Source organism: Centruroides vittatus, unplaced genomic scaffold (assembly GCF_030686945.1).
Source record: "Centruroides vittatus isolate TY-2023 unplaced genomic scaffold, ASM3068694v2 contig_1112, whole genome shotgun sequence".
NCBI classification, from domain to species: domain Eukaryota; kingdom Metazoa; phylum Arthropoda; class Arachnida; order Scorpiones; family Buthidae; genus Centruroides; species Centruroides vittatus.
This window is the reverse complement of record NW_027120714.1, coordinates 676,075-698,935: the sequence shown is the minus strand read 5'-3', so window position 1 is coordinate 698,935 and position 22,861 is coordinate 676,075. Positions and strand designations below refer to the sequence as shown.

Below are 22,861 nucleotides of genomic sequence, written 5' to 3'. Positions count from 1 at the left end.
GAAGTAAAGAAAAAATTAACATACTTAAAGCAATGTACTAAATAATGGTAGCATGGCAACAAGCAAACCATTCAAACTTGCTTCTGTAAAGCTGGGCACGAGATGGACGGTAACGAAATAGCAAACGACGACGACGATTTTGGCCGATACCGGAAAGAACTGCATAGAGTCCAGAAATACAATTTTCAAATCTATATTGTCATGTGGCAATAAGTGGCACTGAAATTGTTGAAGGATTATGCAAAGCATTGGGTCTACAAGGAGTGTGGAGGAAGGTGAAGACAAAAACGAACGAGAGACGGTGCCAAGCTTCGCCTAGACTTACAAAGCTTTACAAAAAATTAAAATGTTTTTCTAGGTGCAAAGTGGAAACAACGCAGACCATAATTGAGGCAAAATTCTTCCAAAAAGCAAAGAACAACGTAAGACTTTTTAATAAAAAGTATTTGTTTAATGCCGTATTATATTTGTGCCAAAAGTAATAAATGTTATTTATTTACAACTTACATTGGGCATGTTTCCTCATTCGTCATTTATTCTCTATCTCCTTGAAAAATGATGGGTCGATGTTCCACCGTACTGTAAACCGGAAGCAATAACACAAAGAGTAGCCAAGTAAACACTATGTGATCACACAAAAACACTTTTATATCATAGAAAATTGTTACAATTAAGTAATTTATTAAATCTTTTTGCTAGATTAATAATAATGCATACTCCACTGTTTATATTACACCATTTTGGATAAATTCAAGTAAAATATATGAACAATTTCCTTGACATTTTATTATTATTTTTATCATCATTAACAATAAAAAAATTATAAAATATGAAGAAATTTTAACAGATGACATTTAATCTTTAATGCGAGCAAACTTTTTGACACTTTCTTGTGGGCATTAGGATGGTTTTTTCTCGTACCCATAATCAATTTATCCGCACCCGAGTCGGGTGTTTGAACACTTTTATTTAAACTCCGAGGAAAACTGCAGACTCGCAAAAAGTGTTATTGCACTTTGGATGTTTTATGAAATGCAATAATACCTTTTGCACGTCTGCAGTTTTCCTTAGAGCTTAAATAAGGGCATTCAAACACCCAGCGTGGCTTCCAAAGGAAAGATGATATAGGATTGGATTGATGGGATAGGGCAATCTATCAAAGAGATCAAGATCACTTTCTATGAAAATTGCCTTTACTTAGGTGTTAGACGTGTGAAGAAAACCCAGAAAACTTGACGTGGCCGGCCCGTCAATCGAATACAAAGCCACTACCAACTTCGCGCATAATTGGTCATAGCTACTATCTAAGAGTAACTGAGAAAACTTTTGAGTATGTCTATATATATATATTTTTTAGAAGCCACATAGTATTACTTAAGTAAGCATTATATAAATGCAACGTATTATTTTAGCTCAATCTTCAAAACATATTATTACCTAGGAGTTTAATGAAGAACTTTCTACAAAGTAAAGTAGGCGTAAAGCCATCCGCAAGATTACATCCGATTTCTCCTAGTTCAAAAATATCTCGATAAAAAATTCGGCAACCGACAGTTTGGATACAGACCCGATACGGGATTACTCCCTAGAGCCTGACTTGACGCATTAATTTGTTTAGGGACTTTGCAAAAAAGAATAGTTTCTCACCCAAGGATTTTAAACTTTTGCAAAACAAAAGATGTTACAGATGCATCTCTGTAGCAGAGATTATAAATATCTTTATGCATTTTTATTGCATTTAATTATTAATCTATTTGTAACATATTTCAAACGTAAGACCTAAATTGAGTATGAAATTTTATCGTCGGAATCCGAGTTAGAAATTGCAAATGTAGAATCGAAAGCACGATAAAGAAATATACTCTGACTACCGTATTATCGGTTTCTCCAATTGTTAAGGTTTCCGACATTTTCAGAATTGTGAACAAACTTAAGATAGTTTACCTTTCGACACATGAAATTTGGCTAAGCCGCACCAGATATTGGTAAATAAGAATATAACAAATAAAAATACATAAAATTTTTAATCTAATATGTATTTTCATTCCTTATAAAATTGCAATGGATATAAATGCAAGCATTGTTTCACCTTTGAACCCAAACTAATTTTTGGAGATCGTGCAATTAGGAGCGAAAAGCTTTTACAGCAATTGAAATTTTGGCTTTATACTCTGTAGAAAAAGGTGAAATTCTAGTTGAAAAATTTCAGCAATTTCAATTACAAAATTCTAGAACGTACACAAAAAATAATGGTAAAAATTGAGAAATCTATACCTTATAAGATAGCAATGGTTGCAGATGGTATAATAAAACCATTAGATAATGCTTTGTTATTTTTAATGGATGCTAGGATGGAGTTTTGTAACAGGCAATTGCGAAAAATACGGCTGTATTCGTGGAACTCCGACATGTATACGTAACATTGAAAATATTAGATTTTACTAATTTAAGTTTCACTATTCTTTCCATTTGAACGTCTTATTTAAACAGGAAGAATGGTGTTTAAATGTTAAATCAAAACATATTTGTAGGTGTTCTAGTATAATTATTACCCAGAGCAGGTTAAAATCAAACTCTTGGTCATTCTCATCTTCCAGAATTTACGTTATTATTTAATTAGTTTCTGATTATTAATCTTACTACAAGATGTTCTCCCTGCCACACGTCTCTCGCACCAATTTTGTGACGTTATTCGTAAAAATCGCTTTACATACCTCGATCGATCGCCAACGGACATCTGTCGATGATCAAGCCCCAAAGAAATCGAGTAAGACTGTGGATTTCCTCCAAAAGGGTGCTTTATCATTTTTGACAGTTGTCATTGCACATCTTCCAGAACTGCGACGGAAGTCCTTTGACTAGCTTAGGTATAATTTTCAGTATAAAAATGTCATTTCGGTATAATGCATACTTCTCTTTGCAATATTCGCTACCAACGTTTACTTTCCGATCGATCTGTGTATTAATCTGAGCTAATTCTATTTACGATCATAAAAAATTTCCTAATTTAATATTATGTTGACTCGCATTCTCGCAATATTATATTATTGCGATATTAATAGAAGGGCTTCGTCTTCTCCGAAAGCTTCAATCCCTTATTTTCAATATAGATTATTCATAACAAAGCTTTTGTGACGATTCGTCAATGTCCGATGCCTCCGTTCTTTTTACGACAGGAAAACATTCACACAATTTAAAGCTAAGTATTTTATATATGGTATACAGTTTTCTTCTGATTATTAGTGAAAGTAATATCGTAATTTTATAATTTAAAAAATTCCTTTTTTATTGTAAGATTAACTTCCATTTAAATAAAAATTTAACATATACATATATATATACATACATACATATCACAATAGAAGTGAATATGTTAATTAGTCCACCAAGCTAATAATCCTAATCCCGACTCAGCAATGGTTCCCTAAAAAAATAACAATTACAAATAATTAAAGTAATTGTTTTTAGCTATCTTTAATTACAGATTCTCTTTTAGTATATTAGAGGGCAACAATGCTATGTGATAATGCAATTTGCAATTCACTTTACATCAGTTTACAATTTGCGTAAAAGAAAAAACCCACTAATTTAAATGAATAATTAAGTAATTTTTCTAAACGACAACTAAAAGACAATACTTACAGTTAAAGAATACGGTATTCTTTTCTCCTTTTCTTCGACTTCGTTCATGTCCGGTCCACTGGGAGAGGTGTCGACGAACGTCTCGTCCACTACGCGAAACCTGTTTAAAAAATTTAATCTTGTTTACTTTTAGGTTTTTATCGCATTTTAGTATTTATTTGTTTATTTAGCATTCTATATCAAACTATTATTTCAAATGTAGAAATCACCTTTTAGAGAGGACAACAGATTAATTCTACAGCAAACATTTCTACTTTCTCAAGGAACAGTGTATTATTGGTTTTGAATTACAATATTTAAATGATACGACATCATCTACGGAATGAATTATCATCGAAATGTGGGAGGCTTGCTATAATTTAATAAAAACTTTCGTAAGTAGTTAATGACGTAACTCTGTACGTGAATTATATGACGGAAATATTTGTCGATCAATTAAAGAGAGATCAAAGTTAAAATACCTGTCTTCGACACTGTCTGAAGGTACAACAGTCTAAACTCAACCAAATTTTCTACGTCAATGCTTGTAGTAGCGTGGGCTGATCCGATTTTTCTATTCTACTGCCGGAGGAATCTACTGTCAACTTTAACTTGCATTTTATCGTAATTATTTGCTTTTGTCCTATTTGTTTTAAATTAATAATTCTTAATAGCTACTTTTAAATTTGCTATGAATTTGGACTTGTCGTACCACAATTTTCAATCGGAAAGTTCACTGAGATTTTATTAAACCGATACGTACATTTTGGGCCTATTATTACCCTTTATTATCTATCTGTCTATTTGAAGGACCTATCATACCTGCTTATCACATGATAAGTCCTTCAAATTCATAAATCAAATTCAAGTCCTTCAGTGTCCTTTGCAGAAGCTTTGTAGATTTCTAGCCTTTCCAGACATTTAAGATGAGCCTAGTCTCTCTTGACGAGGCCTGCATTTTACGTCCCGTTATAGACCGGGCCCATCTTAAACATCCGGAAAGAGTAGAAATCTATAAAGCTCACCAAATCTTTCATTTTTGGTGAGTTTATTTCGACATTGTTGCATTCAGTTATATAAGTGGTACAGTGTTAATGTATGCTCAAAATTGTTTCTTGTGATGCCTAAAAGTTTAAGAAAATTATTGCGTTACCAATAGACAGCGTTAATAATTTTCTTTCTCTTTGTGTTTAAGTATTTTAATTTTATCTGATGTCACGAAATTCCAGAATGGGGAGTCATTGCGATGGTGTTAAATGCAGTACTGACAAATGTTCCAATACATGGTTTTGCTAGATCTATAATAATTGCATAAATGCCAGTCATGTGGTATGTGGCAGTTGATATTATATTGTCCAGCATTGGTTAATGATTTTTTTCTGGATAAAAGATCTAAATAAAACTAAATGATAAACAGTTCGGCAAAATGTCGGACAACTGATCGGCTACGTATACAAGATTTCTGAGAAGAAAAAACTCCAAACCACACATTACAGTTTGTAGTTCTGAAAATGGCAAAAAGCCCTGGTGCAACTTTGTAGGGTGTCGTAACTCTTGAAACCCACTCGTGGCATCGGCATTATTTTCATTTAACGGTTTCTCGAGAAAGACACATTTAGGCACTGCTCATCTGCTGTGATACAAATGGTATTTCACATGCTGTAGACAGTTTTATACCCAGAACTTGACCATAGCACATTTGCTATATATCTTTTTGTCACTTACAGTTCCATTAATTTCATAACTGACAAGTTCCTAAACTAAATTTTTCCCTGAGAAAATCTCTCTGTATTTCTAGAAATGTCACCATACAAAAGTTGATCGAGTTTCGACTGTTACGTATCTCTCCGGATGGTATCAAACGGGATTTATGTTAATCACGATCGCCCGGTATAAATAGTCGACCGATCAATTTGTCGACACAAGGCACCAGCAAATTATACACTATAAAAGCAGCTAATGGGATTGGCTAGATTAGTAACAAACAAGACCTAATATACCCAAATAAGACCCCGAGCACTTTTGGAAAATTATGAAAATTCCAGATTAAAGATACGATCTTCAGAGTAAGAAGATATTTTTATAGTCTGTTAAAACTATAAAAATCTCTTCTTACTCTAAACTGATATACAGCATTATTATTATATTATACTGATATAAAAAAACCTAGTTCAAAGGTTGGCAAAATAGGAATACAAAATTCAAAGGATGAGATAAGAGAAAAAGCCGTTTAAAAAGCTTAAAAGCTGTCAAAAAATACGATTATCATACACACAATACTTAATATTAATTAACACAAATATCTGCTAGTTCTGTTCTGAATTAATGTATATTTGCGCCGCGATTTGAAAAAATTATAGATGTATAAATTCTCGCTGTCGTTCGTCGACCGTCTTTCCTTAATCTCGAGAATGGCGTTAGATACACAAAATCCAAGACCGGATATGGAAACCTTCGGGGCGGGAGGTCCCGATTAAGTATATACAAACTGGAAGTCGTGTTATTTCAATTCAAAAGTCTTCCCCCGAAAGCAGTTAATAGATGACAGGCACGACTCCACTGCTAACAGGAAAAGTATAATGTACAGGGGCAAGACATTACTACTAATTTGAGATGAAGCACGTATATTTTAAATTCAAAAATTAAAAATATGATTAAAAATTGCAGCCTGGCATTGTGACCACGTCACAATAAATAATTGCTTATTTGATTTAAAAAATTATATACTTATGAAATTTTCATATTTACTTGGTAGTAGATCTATATAAAGACTAATACAGCTAAAGTCGGAGTCCGTAACATTTAGTGGGCACCGAGACACGATGCAAAGAATTTAATTGTTAAATAAGTAATAAAACGTAGAAATGTAAAACAATATTAATGTCGAAATTTCTTGTTAAAATTGAAAAAAAAAAAATAATAATAATAATAATAATAATAACAAGCAATTATTTATTGTGACATTATCACAATGCTGGAGTGCAATTTTTAATTATTTTTTAATTAAAAAAATCACGTGACTTCTGCTTCAGACTGTTAGTTCGTGTATAGTTAATCAGGGTATCCAACCACTAGCTTTATGTATCTATCAGAATTTTAGTAGTGTCTTCCCCTGTACATCACACTTCTCCTGATAACAATTGAGTCATGCCAGTCATTGTCAAGAAAATTTTGAACTGATATCATGTGACTTCCGGTCCAGACTGGAATTTCGTATATAGTTAATTGGGCCTCTGGCCCCTAAGTTTTCTGTATCTATTCTCAATTTTCATCTATCTAATTCCCTTCTTGAGATTAAAAAAATATAATAAACAGCCATAATAGTATAAATGTATTCATTTATAGAGATTAATGACTGAAGAGGACTGCTACAGACACTCAAAATGCATATTATTATTATAAAATCTTAATAAAGTCATTGTATTGGGTTATGCATTGGTTCTGTCTTACATTTCAGATGAATGAAGCAATTTCATTAATTTTTAATAATTAAACCATTCTTTTATTCATTGACTAAGCATATTCATTGACAAAAAGTTCGCACCCAGATAGAATTGTCCTATTATTCTCGGACAGCTATATAACGATTAATGGTTGTGATTCAACTGTATGCTGGATAATGCCACTAGAATGCCTTAAAATTGCTACCAGTATCCTATAAAAAAGCTTGCAGAAGTTCACTGTGAGCCAGAATCTTCAGTGTGCCTGTTATTTGGAATTCTTTAAATGCCAGGTATGCCCGTTTAAGAACATTATGCACAGCTGATGGAGTTTGAGAAATGCCACTTCATCTGACTGAAGATGGCTGTTTTACCGAATTGCCTACCATATGGCATTCTGGCCTGACTGTGAACAGGTGTTGGAGCTGCGGATACGTCAGAACAAACATACATGGCAGGCAAGCTCTGGATGCCCCAGACAGATCACCAGGAGAAATGACTGATTATGACACAAGAACAAACAGCTGAAATGACATCTTTGTCCAGATTCCAGAGACAAGTGAGAAGGCTTGCTATAAAATTCTCTCTCTTCTCATATCATTAGTAGGTGACCAGCAGAGACAAATTTGAATGCATAGCAACAATTATATATCCTACCGTTAGCTTCATTTGCAGTAGTGTCGTGATAGACAAACATGGACTTCTAAAATCAGGGAATGTATGTATGGGCATTAGCTACAAATCCTGTTCTGTTTAATAATGGTCACCACCATATTAGAGGGTAGAGGACCACTGATGAGCACTTAAATCCTGTCTTAACTGCTGAATGGTACACTGTTTCCACTGATGGCATGCTGATCTGGAAATCATCTTGTATGGAAATCACTCTTAGCAGTTGTACAAGAGACATTGATAACACAGTTGTGCATTCGGGAAATACTGCATCCTCATATGTTGCCTTTCGTGACATGACTGCAAACACTCATTTTCTGTCAAGATAACAACCATTAACAGCCAGGGATTCCGGGAATGTCTGTGTTACGTTGCCATATTTCCTAGTCCTGTCCATTCTCCGGATTTATCATCCATCGAGCATTTATGGAACCAGATGGGTTGCCAACTTTGGTTATCCATGAGCATGAAGTATCTGGAGTGGCGGTTATAATATCTGTGGGCAAATCTTCACAGGCTAGCATACAGTGCCAGTAAAACTCCATTACTGACTGTATCATTGCACGTATCCAGGCAAGAGAAGGCACTAATGATTCCATTGTTTCACAGATAATTGACTCTTTAAGGCTGTCCATAAATTACGTCTGCCATTTTTTGAAATTTCTACTCTTCTTTCCTCTCGTGTCCCAGTTTGTCAAAGTTTCCATAACCCTTTTCTCTTTGGATGTTCAACAAAACCTCATCCCCTTTAAAACCTTTATTACTTTACGAATGATAAATATCATAAGTAGAAATGAAACATATAAGAAATTTTGAAATAAATGTAATAAAATGTATAAAATTTAATGAAATAAATAGATGTCTACCAAAGCTCGACCCATCCCCTCCCCGTGTCCGACTTGTCTTAATTATTAAACTTATAATTATATTAAAACCTTCAATTCAATTACAAATTTGTTAGTTTGTGAGATGAAATTATCACTTAAAGTTTTTTTTTAATTATTCCAAGTAATAATTAAGACAGGAATCAACAGCTGAACTTCTAATATGAAAATCAAAAATTAAGTAGTGTACTAAATATATTGGGTTGTTTGGAAAGTTCGTAGCGATTTTTAAGAGAAATAAAAGAAATTGTTTTAATACTAAAAATATACTTTTATTCCATTATGTATGCGCCATTGTTTTTAATGACGTGTTGCTATCTACGGGGCAGCTTCATGATACCCTCTTCGTAGAACTTTCCAGTTTTTTCCGCGAAAAACTGATCCACGTGGTTTTTGCAAGCTTCCAAAGTATCAAAGTTTTTATCATGAAGGGAATTTTGTAGAGAACGGAACAAATGGTAGTCCGACGGGGCAAGATCGGGTGAGTAAGGGGGGTGGGGTAAAACATCCCAGCCTAGTTCCAATAATTTTTGGCGTGTTCGTAAAGACGTGTGAGGTCTGGCATTATCTTGGTGAAACACAATGCCTTTTCTATTGGCCAGTTCCGGACGTTTTTTTTTAATTGCCATGTTCAGCTTATCCAATTGGGAACAATACTTATCAGAATCAATTGTTTGATTCTGTGGAAGCAGCTCATAGTACAGGATTCCTTTCCAATCCCACCAGACAGTGAGCATGACCTTCTTTGGATGAAGACCGGCCTTTGGAGTTTTTAATGGTGATTCATTTTTCTTACCCCACGATCGTTTTCGGCTGATGTTGTTATAAATGATCCACTTTTCATCACCTGTCACTAAACGCTTCAGAAAAGGGTCATTTTCATTTCGTCTTTCAAGAGAATCACAAATGGAGATGTGATCCAGTAAGTTTTTTTCCGTTAAGTCGTGAGGTATCCAAATGTCATAACGATTCACGTATCCGAGCTTCTTTAGATGTTGAAATACAGTACTGTTTGATGACTTTACTATGTCTGCAATCTCTCGAGTTGTGTAATGAGGGTTTTCATCCAATAATGCTTTGATTTGGTCCTCTTCAATAACAGGAGGTCTTCCTGAGCGAGGAGCATCTTCAAGGCTGAAATTACCCGTTTTAAATTTTGCAAACCACTTTCGAACAGTTGATTCTGATACAGCACTCCCACCATAAACATCACATATCTTTTTTGCTGTTTGTACAGCATTTTTGCGTTTACGAAAAAAGAAAAGAAACAAGTGTCGATAATGCACGTTGTTCACATCCATTTTTGCAATAAGCCAAATTAAACGCTATTTGAATAATCTTAACGGTTTTTTTGTAACGGACGCGTCTCAAGGTCATTTATCGTAATATTCATTGGTTTGTACAATTTTAATCATTTTTGCGTCAATCGGTGTCTCAACTGTCGGCTATCAAAAATCGCTACGAACTTTCCAAACAACCCAATAGTTATAAGTAAAATTCTCTTTTCTTGTTACCTGACAATCGCATACACAAATGCCATGATTTTGCATTGACATTTGTTTTAAATAAAAAGACCGTTTGCTTTGGAATAAGCAACATTGGCAACGATCAAGGGAAGCTAAAAATGCTTTTAATCGGCAGATCAAAGCCAATAATGCGTTGTAAACTAATCGCAATTTTTTGTTTATAAGTTCACATTAATTTATAAAATGCTGAACTTCTTTTGTAGATAAATGTTAAAAATATACTTTTTTTCATAATCTTTTCACTTTGTGGGCATTAAGAGAGCCATTTTAACGAGTCCGTTACAAGTTTGGCCCGGTGTGGGGTGACCGGATGTTGGTGAATGGGCCCGACATACACGGAGGGACTGTCTCCTGAAAAATTCCCAAAGTTTTTTTTAGCCGTCCAGATTTGATCCTCAGTACCTAAGAACCGTAAACTGCCACCTTAACTGCTCGTAAACAATACAGTAGCATCTCTGGGAATCTACAAATCGTACAAAAATCGTAAGCAAGCATTTTAAAACAATTTTGGTCTGTGCACGGTGAAGCATTTTATACATTAGAAACAGTGTCGACATTCAATCCAAAATGGATTTTTTGACTTGTGATGAATAAGCGGGCCGGGGATTAAGCAACATTAATAAGAATAAACTGTATAAAACAAAATGAAATATGCGTCGTCTTTAAAAGAAAAAACTGTAATAAATAAATTTCACGTGAATAGTGTATTTCATTTAATATTAATTTTACTAGGATATAGTTATAAGCTTCATGCTCTATTGAATTACATACAGTAATTATCTCAAACTACCAATCGGTGGAGGTATACAAGGCTTATCAAACTTTATTGGAGTGTTAGAAAATTGAAGTCATGTCGATAACAGACTAATTTTACCCTGCGGGATGCATTTCGGTCTTCACTAAGACCCTCTTCGGTCACTGTAATATAAATACCGATACCTACGACAATTGCAAAAACTTATATTTAACATTCAAGTTTAACTTAATACATTAAAAATTACAAAAGTTGAATGTCAAATATAAGGGGCTGTCCATAAATTATCTGCATTTTTCTTGAAATTTTCACATCACCACATCTCCTTCCCTTTGTCCCAGTTTGTCCGTGTTTCCGTAACCCACCTTCTTCGGAGATCCAACAAAACTCGATCCCCCTTAAATCCTTTGTCGCTTTATAAAATAAGGATACCATGAGTAGAAACGAAACATACAAGAAATTTGAAATAAATATAATAAAATGCGTAAACTGTATAAAATTTCACAAAATAAACAGATGTCCACTGAAGTTCAACCCCTTGCCTGACTTTGTCCAACTTGTCTTAACCCCCTCTCTCCCTTCTGATGTGGACGTCATTTATGGACAGCCCCTAAGTTTTTGCAATTGTCGTAGGCATCGATATTTATGTAATAGTGGCTGAAGAGGTCTTACCGCAAATAAAATTAGTCTTTTATCGACGTGATCTTGATTTTCTAACGCTCCAATACAATTCGATAAGCTCCGTATACCTCCACCAATTGGTAGTTTGAGATAATTATTGTATGTAATTCATTTTACTATTTGTATTTTTCTACTTCATCAGTAGGTTGTAGCTTGCATTGAGACTAGTGCTCATTTTTTTTTTTTTTTATAAATTAGACAATTTTTTCATTATTTCTTTTCATTTGTATGTATTAACTTTCTATGTCTTAGTCTTTTTGTTTTTACTATTGTACTAGATTTAAAATTTTTACTTTATTTAAAGTATTTATCTTTTCATTCTTCTTCTACCAAGTGTGATCGGATGTCCAAAATTGTCCCACCCCATATACCATTTGTTTTGTACTGCCACATACAAAACAAATGCTTTCTAACATCCATATTAATGTTTTTGTGACTGAGATGTGATATTTGAAACATTTTGCATCCTAATATGATAATTTATTACATGTATACAGAGTTTTTACTGTGTTTTAGTTAGTTAAATGGGGCATACGTCTGTATACGTAACAACTTAATTTTTTCATCAGCCAATCGAAACACGATAATCCATATTTTACAAAAGCGTAAATAATATTTGAAAATAATTTAATAAAATAGTATAATGCAAGTTGTAGCCAATTTGCCCGACGATATATTCCGTGATCATTGCGTCAATAAAACCTTCTAGTGAATCTGAAGCGTAAGTTATTGTTTTCCTATTATGATAAAATAAACACTACATATTAACAAACTGTTTGACATTTTATTAATTTTATTGTTAGAAATCAAATAAAAACTTAAGAAAATTTAATAGAATAAAACGCACGTTTGTATTCGAAACCAAGGATCAATGGTTAGAGTTAAAACCAATAAGCATTTGTGCGCTAAAAGTAAGGTAATCAGTTAACTTCTAACTCTTAATCCTCGGTTTCGAATACAGTCGTTAAAGTAAAACTTATTAACTATATATATATAAATACCTGATTTGTTCGCCCGGATCCATGAATAATTTGTGTTTATTGTCTTCACTTTCGTATTCCCAGAACCAGACTTGTTCTACCTCATCGCTATTCTATTATTAAGAAGTATTTAATGTCTATTAGATTTAACTTTAAATTAAATAAACGATACCGTTGAACAGTCCACGAATTCTCGAAAATATAACTCGCGATTCCTTTCTGCAATCAAAATCTTACAATAAAATTTATTTATATTTCGGTATAACTTCATTTTGTAACATTTCAAATAACTATTACTATAAATTATGCTAACAAGTAAAAGAAATTACTTGTTAGCATAATTTATAGCATAAAAGTTATGTATACAATACTGCATGGGAAACCTGAAAGTCGTATGCAATAGTGTACGGTCAACTAGTACTGAATGGACTACTTATAGGTTTCCTATGCAACTTTGTATATATATATATAATTTATAACTTTGTTAACACTGTATCTCACTAAAATACTTTGAGAATGTTTTGACAACCCAAAATCTAGGACTTCAGCAAACTTATTTCATTTCTGACAAGAAATAAGTTTGACTTCTGTTGAAATTTCAAGGGGTTGATTTAAAACTGCATTGAAAGACTTTTAGTACACCATTTTGACTGTCAAAATGTATTACGACATTCGGAAAGAACTTTCTGTTTATCGTGTTATGTTAACAGCCGCATTAACGCATGAAAATTAGCAACCCGGAACAACAGAAAAGTCGAGACAGAGTCGACTCGAAGCGGCAGCATTTTTCCGTCGTGGAACGACACGAAAACCACTCTATTTTCTGCCATAATTCTGCACAAGTAGGAAATGGCCTTTATAGAGAATCAACTTTATATATATATTATAATTAAAATACAAATATAATCAAAATTTTAAATCAACAAAAACATAAAAATAAGGATACAATTGGGAAGGATGCTGCAGCGAGTCTGCAGGAATTAAGATATCATCGAAAAATCCAAGCGAAACTAAAAATAAAATTTACTATATTAATAATTTTTATAATATTTAATCTATAGAATAAAACATAAAATCTTTATTTACGATTAAAGTAGGCACCCGCAGTGCAAAAGTACACATTTTAATTCTTGCAAGAATAAATGAGTGCTAGCAAGTAATTCCACCCAACCATTCTGAATTGCATACTTTTTTAGATGTTTAAGAATTTAAATTAACACACAACCATCTACTACAACTGATTGATAACTAAATGTATGGTTTATTTTTCTTGAAAACATTATAATCCTAATGTGATATAAATATTACAAAAGCACCACCATGATTCTCAATTAGACATCATAAAACACATTGCTTTATTCAGAGAAACACTTCCAAATACATAAATTCCCATAATCCAAGCACTTTCGGAGCCGCGTTCCATCTTCGGAGTTTTACTACCCATAAAAAGTTACCAAATTCTTTATATCAAATCCTCTTTATTTGAGTTTTATTTTGGGAATAATAGTAATTGAGGGTTAAAAGAAAAAGGTTTTATATGAAATATTTGGTATTTTTAAGGATGGTAAATCCCAAGGATAAAGCACAGTGCTAAAATCACTTGATTTATTGGAAACAGCGTACTCAATCGACTACATACAATCTTGTACAGCAACAACTATGTTTATTAAACTAACTTTTCAATCATCTTTGTCAAGTTTTCTATTCGAAAAAGTAACTCTGATTTTAATTGATTGATCTACTGAATAACTCAGTGGTATACTAAAGTAATTATTTTATGTACCCAATGTATTTGGAAGTGTCTATTCGAATGAAGCAATGCGTTTTATGATTATATAAACATAATTACAGTAAAACTTCTCTAACTCAAACGTCTGGAATATTTTTTTAACTCGAAGAAAACTAAGCACTTGGTAGGTCTTGTACACATAATAGCAAGGTCAGAGCCAAAGTTTTAAACACGAAAACACGTACGTCGGACGTTCGGCACCGCTTTCCTGTAAGCCTAGAAGTTTGACAATGGCGTTTGGAATGTCGAGCATGATTTCACCGACTTTCCAAACGCCGTTGTCAAACTTCTAGGCTTATGGGAAAGTGGCGCCGAACGTCCCACTTACACGTTTTCGCGTTTAAAACTTCGGCCTCAACCTTGCTAATAATTTACATCTACATCTACATGTACTTAACTGAAAATTACATCTACATGTAATTTTCAGTTAAATTTATCTACATTTAACCTTAGTTATGGCTTTTAAAGAAGTCCAAGTGAAATCAGTAATATTAAACAATTCATATTTAATATAAGCTTAAGTTTCTAGAAAATTATAATACTTTAAAGGCATAAGAAGTATGTAATTAGTGATCCACAATGTATAGTCAAGTTTAAATTACATCACCTCTGTCAGTCTGATAAAACAAACCGACGGGCTTTGAAACCAAAAGTGCAAGAATATTATACACTAAATACTAAGTTTCACCTCTAAGCCTTTAGATTTCCGGTACAGTTCGAATATAATAGATGAACAGATGTTTTTGATTCTTCCTCCGGAATCTGCTTCGGGTTCACAATCGTTCTGAATGAGAAATGTCAAGAATTTTGAACATTTTTGAATGAAAATTGCTTGAACCAGTAATAAATTGATAATAAAGATTTGAACGAATGTATCCCAAGACTGTGTTTTAATGCTGTGGGAACCCACAAGGGAATAAAATATAATTATTGATGGGTATGGTGTTTGCAGGTGTATCTCCATGTGTACGATATCGCATTACTTTCCTTGTAGTTTACGCAATTCCTTGATTTGCTTGCCTTGTAAATTTCAAGTGTTTATAAGGCCCCAATGTGGTCTATCTGGAAGGTTTTCTTTACGATGCTGTTGTTGTCCAAGTCAACCATTACATCAGGGTTGGTGGAGTATCTATTATATTCGAACTGTACCAGAAATCGAAAGGCTTAGAGGAGATACTTATTTGTACCGGTATTTTCTCTAGAAAGTGGTACTAAATACTAATTCGGCATTAGTACAACATACATATTAATACCAAATTAATCAAATATTTTATTTATTTAGACATGGCTAATCAGTTGCTAAGATACTAAGTAACTTGTACTAGAGATAGATGGTAAGCTGCCATTTTGTGTCTAATTTAATCATTAGAAGTGAATTAATTTAGAGTCCAACTCAAACTCTTTACTTCTGCATACCAGTGTAGATGCGTTTCCAGTTATACTATCAGACCTCTGTTCAATATTTGCTTCTAGACAGACTAATTTGGAAGATATAACAATACCGGTCATTACCGGTATTGTTACATCTTTCAAATTAGTCCGTCTATGGTTGATTAAGCAAATTACAATTTGATAGAAGTCCGGCCGTAACGTGATCTGTGTTCATCAGAAACAGTTATAATGTTTTTTAACTGTTTCCGACGAAGGAAAAGGCACCATAAATCATAAGTTCGGTTCCAAAATAAAAACAAAACAAAATAAATATATTGTTTTCTGTAGGCAACAACATTAATACAGAAAATATTTTAAATGTTTACCGTGTACTCCATCCTGACTACAGTTTTTGATTTTTCCTACTAATATTTCGTCCAGAAACGGGCGGAAAACGATATATCTGAAATGAACTGAAATTAAAAATTTATGTAAAGAATTTCTTTGCAATTTAAAACGCTTGATATGTAACATTAAAAATTAAAAATAAAATACAAATATAAATTTTCAAATAATTAATAATTATAGAGACCATCCAAATTTACAAGTACAGTTTTTGAGTCACCTTTGACCCCTTCTTTCCCGTTGCATCAAGTGACGTATTTTTGGTAAACCTCTCCACTTTAATTATGTGTACGATAGTTTAAAGACTCCCCGACATTAAAAAGTTCTGCAAATATTTTCTAACTGATAATTTATTCACGACTTGTAAGCAATTATATAACTTAAGAACAAATTCGTATGACATTAATATCGCAGGGAAACCGGTTCCTATTTAGGCATTAAACCCACAAAAAAACACCCAGGGTGAATGTAATTATGCTAGCTTCTTCACAAGTTTAAATCATAAATTGTTTTAAGTTGGGGCTTGTTAAACTTTTCTATTCGCAACCCCTTTTTTATCCGAAAAAATTTTACGCAACCCCTGGTATATAGATATACGAGGTTATTCAGAACTCATGGGACAAACTTTAAGGGACAGTAGAGCACACAAAAACGTATTTTGTATAGGAAAGTATGGGTGAACGTGAATCATTAAGAACAAACATGAAAGAACACATGAAGGGAAACATAGACTGCATCGAACTTCTTACGAAGACATCCGAAGGCCCTCATTTACAAAAATCCGGTCGACTCTGTCAAGAACTTCGTCACTCGAATAACCGTTGCGGCTCACGTGGGCGAGAAATGCTCGGCATTTTTTAAACTATGCCAATCACTCCGTTGACACTGCCAAGCGTGTATTGCTGTTGGTGGATGCAATTTTGATCATTACTGTAAAGACACACTTGTCAATGATGCTGTAAGCCAGGGACGGGCAACGTTTTTCTATGTAAGGGTCGCATTTCAAAACTTTTGAACTGTCATGGGCCGCATACAAGAGAAAATATAAAAAAAATGCCAGTAAATCACAATTATTTATTCATGTATAATTATAAATTATCATAGGTATACTTAATTTAGCTTCTGGAACTGATGTAAACGTAATATATCGGAAATATTTGGTAAAATATTAGTCTCTGCTAGCTTTTGAATTTTTGCTGTAAACTTCCTTAAGCTGGGAAACTGATATATTTATTCATATTTTATGCGACACGGGCCGGAAAAAGTATTAATGCGAGCCGCAGGGTTGCCCATCCCTGCCGTAAGTAAACAATTTATGTTTCCTTTCATGTGCTATTTCTTGTGTTTGTGCTTCAATGCGTCACTTGCACCCATACTTTCCTATACAAAAAATGTTTTTGTCGTGTGCTCTACCACCCCTTAAAGTTTGTCCCACAACTTCTGAATCACCCCGTGTACTGTAATAAGTAATGACATACAAATAAAATCACTTACTAATAATAAATCATAATGATTTATTCCAAACCAATTCTTTGATATACGTAATATTTGACCATTCATTGCCGTCTATTAAAAAAAAGAGCAAATTTGCGTACTAATGAGATGGACCTGTTGTTTATTTTTACACAAAGAATTAAAAATCTTAGCTGAAAATTTGATACTGTGAGATAAAGGACATTTTCAATGTTTTTCAGAGTTGACCGATATTTGATTTGTATAATCATTGACGCCAAAAATGCCACTTCACATAAATACGTGGCACAAAATTTTACTGCTTTTTATCAGTTTTTAGACTAAACAGGTAACATACACTTACATATTATTATCTATAGTACAACAGACTTTCAATTTAACAGACAAAGAGGAAAAAAATGTCTATTAAAGCTGTGTCTCATCGCTATGAAAGTTTATTTATTTAAAAAATCCATAAAATAATCAAATATTTTCCCACTGCCTTTGAATATTATATTTACTCACTTTTCTGCAAGTCCAACGACAAACTACATACAGATAAAATTTATTTCACAGAATAAATACAGTGCTTCTTGCTATCAAGTTATAGAAAATACAGGATAATTTATACTTTAAAGATAAAAAATACCAAACCGTTCGTTAAAATCATAAAATTAAAAACAAACGATATTACCTCGTGTGTGAGATGCTCCGTCTCCGGGAAATATGTACGATTCTTCTAATTTTGTAATATCGAACAATGCAATGCATAAACCAACGTTCATCATCACCTAAAACACAAATTTTTCTAACATTAGCAAGGTCGAGGCCGAAGTTTTAAATGTGAAAACGTGTACGTCGGACGTTCGGTGCCGCTTTCCCGTAAGCCTAGAAGTTTGACAACGGTGTTTGGAAAGTCAGTGGAATCATGCTCGACATTCCAAACGCCATTGTCAAACTTCTAGGCTTACAGGAAAGCAGTGCCGAACGTCCGACGTACACGTTTTTGCGTTTAAAACTTCGGCCTCAACCTCTCTATTTATTGAATATTAAATCTTATAGAAATCATCAATGCCAAAATGTCACTTCACATAAATATACGGCACAAAAGTTTACTGTCAAACAAAAATTACAAAAAATATATGTTATAAATTATTTTAATTAGTGTTTTTTATGTATAGATGTTTATTGACTGCTTTTTGGACTATATTTCTCATTAGAAGACATTTAATGAACATCAAGATAATACTGAAGTTGATTTTTGTGTTAAGCTTCATATATACATATTAAAAAATAATTATTTTTAACACTTTTAAGCATATACGAGTATATGCTACTTAACAATGGGGATATGTATACAGGTATGTATACATATCCCCCATTGTTATGTATCAATGGGGATATGTATACAGGTAACAATGGGGATATGTATGCTACTTAACAATGGGGATAGGTATCTTAACATAAATATAGAAAAGGTACAGATGGTTGAAAATTCTTTAGCTCTACTTTAATCTTCACTGTACAGGGTCTGACAGAAAAAAAACAATTTTAAATAGAATTATTAACTTTTGATTATGTAAAAGCAAATTTTCATGTACAACAGTTTGCCATTTATGTTTTGAAGATGACACAAGTGATTCTCATTCGTGTGCAAACACTCTTCATGTCTGAAAAGTATGTGATACACAGAGTGGTGCAACATATGTTGATTACATGAAAGATTTTTACCTTGTAGATAAAGAATGGGGTACTATATAAGATCATAAGCAAAACATTGAAACTCTTATGGCAAAAATTCATTATGCAATCAACATACCCAAGAATACATTGCACTACTATAAGTTTGTATTTTTAACATGACATATGACATCGAGTCTTACATGACTTAACTGTAAGACTCGATGTCATAAAAAACATCAAAAATTATTAAGTAATAATTGATTTTTTAATACGTCATTGAGAAAAATGAGAAGAATAAAACCTCTAATGAGTTTAAGATCATCTTAATTCCTGTAAGTACAGTAGAACAACAAAATGTATTATGACCAATAAATACAAGTCTTGGCTAAATTTATTCTCTACATTCGTTTTTAAGATTAAGATATATTTTTCCACTTCTACATCTCGAGTAATGAAGATTTTTCTGTCTTTATTAAAGAGGCTGGGATGAAATTTCGATACGATTTCAATCAACATAATTTGATTAATTTGTAGTATGCAGTAATAAGTTGTAATATAAACATCAAATAAATGGACTTTCATAGTAAAATCTACTCTTAAATAAGATGCACAAATCATACGTCTTATCAAATAAGAGGTATTACTTACGTCAAACAGAAATTTTATTTCAACCATTATGTCGAGCCATTCGAGATTATATACAAAAACTAAGAGAGATACATATGCTTATACAGGTAAATTAACTAAATTATTATAGAAAGTTAGAGACAAAAGGAGAAAAATTAGTGACTACAGAATCACTATGCAGGAGACTGTATTCTAAACTAAATTAAGTATGCTTTTAACCCAAATACACATTAAAACAAATAGCTTATCAAAACACTGCTAAATGAGAAGGATTTATCGCATAAATTATTCAAATATAACTTCTATTAATAAGGGAATGCATTTAGGGTGCTCAGACCCCTTATCAGCCTATTTAAAGAATAGACACACAGCAAACACAGACACATGTATACAATTATATAAAATATTAAATTAACCATCAATTAGTTTTATTATTGTATTGTACAATTTTAATTAGTTTTAATTTAGTATTTTATGTAATCGTATACACAGTAAGCCAAGTTACTCTGATATCAGTCTATAAAGTTTTTGTTACAATATTTTAGATATGTATTGCATTTATCGCCACGAGTCTACTCTTTAGATGGCCCGACAAGGGATCCGAGCACCCTAAATGCATTCCCGTATTAATAGAAGTTATATTTGAATAATTTACGTGATAAGCCCTTAGTGTTTTGATAACCTGGTTAATGTTACCTATGGTAGCGAACATGGTGGCTCGTCTCTGAAACAGTGGGGACGCACATTCTAACCTAACCTAACCTATTGTAATAAATTACCCCTATCTAATAATTTGGTTGGCAATAATTATGGTAATTTATTAGAATAGGTTCGGTTAGGTTAGAACGTGCGTTCCCACTGTTTCAGAAACGAGCCGCCACGTTCGCTACCACAGGTAACATTGACCGATAAGCTATTTGTTTTAAAGTATTCTAGAGTCGTGTTTATTTGGTAAGGCATCAATATGATAGATACTAGCAATAACATCTCAGAGAAAAGACATATTACTGTATTTAAGCTTATAGTCTTTTGTCAGGAGTGATTGTAAATACATTTCTCAACTACACCAAGCAAAAATCTTAAAACAGCTAGACTTTTAATTCAAACCATCAAAATGAAAGATTTGTGCAGAGAATCGAAGAGTGCATACAAGTAACGTGTGTAAGAACTTCGTTGTTACTGTACATAAAAGATGGTCCCATACAAATACTAATAATAATAATCACGTGCACAAAATAACGTAAATTACCTTATTAGCTAATTTTCTATTTAGCTCCTTTTCGATAGCAATGTTTTGCTCTAAATGAAACAGCCAAGGGGGAATACGCACCGTGTCTTTCATTTCGGCTAACACAAACATTGTCAACACGATTTATACCGTAATTCCTTAACTACCAATTAAAAAAACATATATATATATTTATTTATTTATTTTTAGAACTTAAATTACTTCGTGTTCTTACTATTTACGAAATATTTCTAATTTTATGCATTTATTTCGTATTTTTTAAAAAATATTAAAGGTACAATTACTAGACATTTCAAAAAATTTTAAATAAAACACGTGGTGAGAATGAAAATGGTTTTCATTTTTCTCCAGCAGATGGCGCTTCGATATTCCTTATTTTCAAAATGGATACTTTATTTTTTTATTTTTTTTAAGGCTAAGAAATCAGTTAGAATAACTTCGACGAAAATAATGGAAATTCGGAAGAAAAATGAAATAAAATATGAACGGCGCGCTACAAAAGCAAAATAATATTAATTTTTGTTGCAATGAAAATTTAAAAAATCTACTAAACAATAATATAACTACTTTTTATAAATATATATTTTTATCGTCAACAGTTTTTAATGTAAAAATATAACGAATATTTAAAAAGTAAATTAAATTTTAATAAACTTTCAAATAAATTTCTAAAATCTTTTTCAAATAAAAGAAATAAAATCTGGCAACGTTGTCTCGTCGTCTTGTTAAAGCGCTGCGTGCTTATATTTAAATTGATTTTAATGGTTTTTAAAATCATCGCTTATATTATTAACGATAATTTTTTTTAAATTTTAGTTATTTCCCGAGTAGAAGTAATTTACGGAAATTCGATATTTTTTTTTTTTTTTCATTTTGTAAACTTTTGGCGCTTCTTCGGGCAGTGAAAACATTGTACCACGCTCATCATGGGTCGTCCAAGCCCAAGGTCCAAGCCCACAACGGAGCGACCACGTGGTACAGAGAAGGGACCGACGTATCCAGGGGAGTTTGTCCATAAAAATACGCCGTGTTTCCGCTCGGATTCGATGCCGTGTCCCCGAAAACCGACCTCGATAATCCGGCTTTCTATATTTCTACACTTCAAAAATTTTGTTAGCAAGCCCATTATGGTTCGGCCAGGTTTAGAATGGAGTGGCCGGTCTCGGGTATATCTGGGGGAGTCGGGGTCGAAAAATCCCCGGAAATTTTCGGGGGTGGTCCGTTCCTCACCGCCTGACCGCCCCATTGTAGGCGTGATCGAACCCATAACGGGCTTGCTAAGAGAGACCCTCCTAGCAAGTCCATTACGGTTTCCCACAGGGCGGAAAGAGTTTTAAAAAATAAGTCCCGCGGCATCTATCAGGAGTAATTTATTTTTTTATTTTTTTGCATCATTATAAAATTAAATATAGAAAATTTAACTAAGGATCAATTGTAACTTGTGTATAAATTTTAGTTTATCAAAACTTTTCGGCATTCCAATCTCTGCCATTTTCCAATTTGAATCTATTGTTATCATTATTACCACCGATTACAGATACATTGTCACATATTTGTGAAAAATATTAAAATCTGTGACGGGCCTGGAAAAGTCCCTCGTAGTTCCCACCGAGCAGAGTCGAAAAAAGTTATTTTTGGCTTTCTTTAGTGAATTTATCATATGTAAATCAATTTTTGTCGCCATTCCATTCTTCTTCGCAATTTTTAAAGTATATAAGCGGCTTACA

The 22,861-nt window shown here is 33.0% G+C and overlaps 1 protein-coding gene across 1 annotated transcript; it reads right to left on the bottom strand.

Moving 5' to 3' along the window:
• Positions 1–3,260: 3,260 nt before the first annotated feature.
• On the bottom strand, positions 3,261–21,402 carry Polr3H (RNA polymerase III subunit H). Its single transcript, XM_067271710.1, has 8 exons — positions 21,349–21,402; positions 21,135–21,276; positions 18,270–18,366; positions 16,105–16,191; positions 13,505–13,568; positions 12,580–12,666; positions 3,643–3,742; positions 3,261–3,424 (listed from the first exon to the last, which is right to left on the bottom strand). The coding sequence occupies exons 2-8, from the start codon at positions 21,243–21,245 to the stop codon at positions 3,374–3,376; spliced, it is 597 nt and encodes a 198-aa protein (XP_067127811.1). The 5' UTR covers positions 21,246–21,276; positions 21,349–21,402; the 3' UTR covers positions 3,261–3,373.
• Positions 21,403–22,861: the final 1,459 nt, after the last annotated feature.

Bases quoted from the DNA above. Each gene is read 5' to 3' on its own strand.
- Polr3H (XM_067271710.1), bottom strand. From the start codon at position 21,245: ATGTTTGTGTTAGCCGAAATGAAAGACACGGTGCGTATTCCCCCTTGG. The intron at 18,367-21,134 runs GTAATTTACGTT...TTTGTGTTTTAG, and splicing joins ATAGAAAATTAGCTAATAAG to GTGATGATGAACGTTGGTTT. The intron at 13,569-16,104 runs GTAAACATTTAA...TTTTATTTTTAG, and splicing joins TAGTCAGGATGGAGTACACG to TTTCGCTTGGATTTTTCGAT.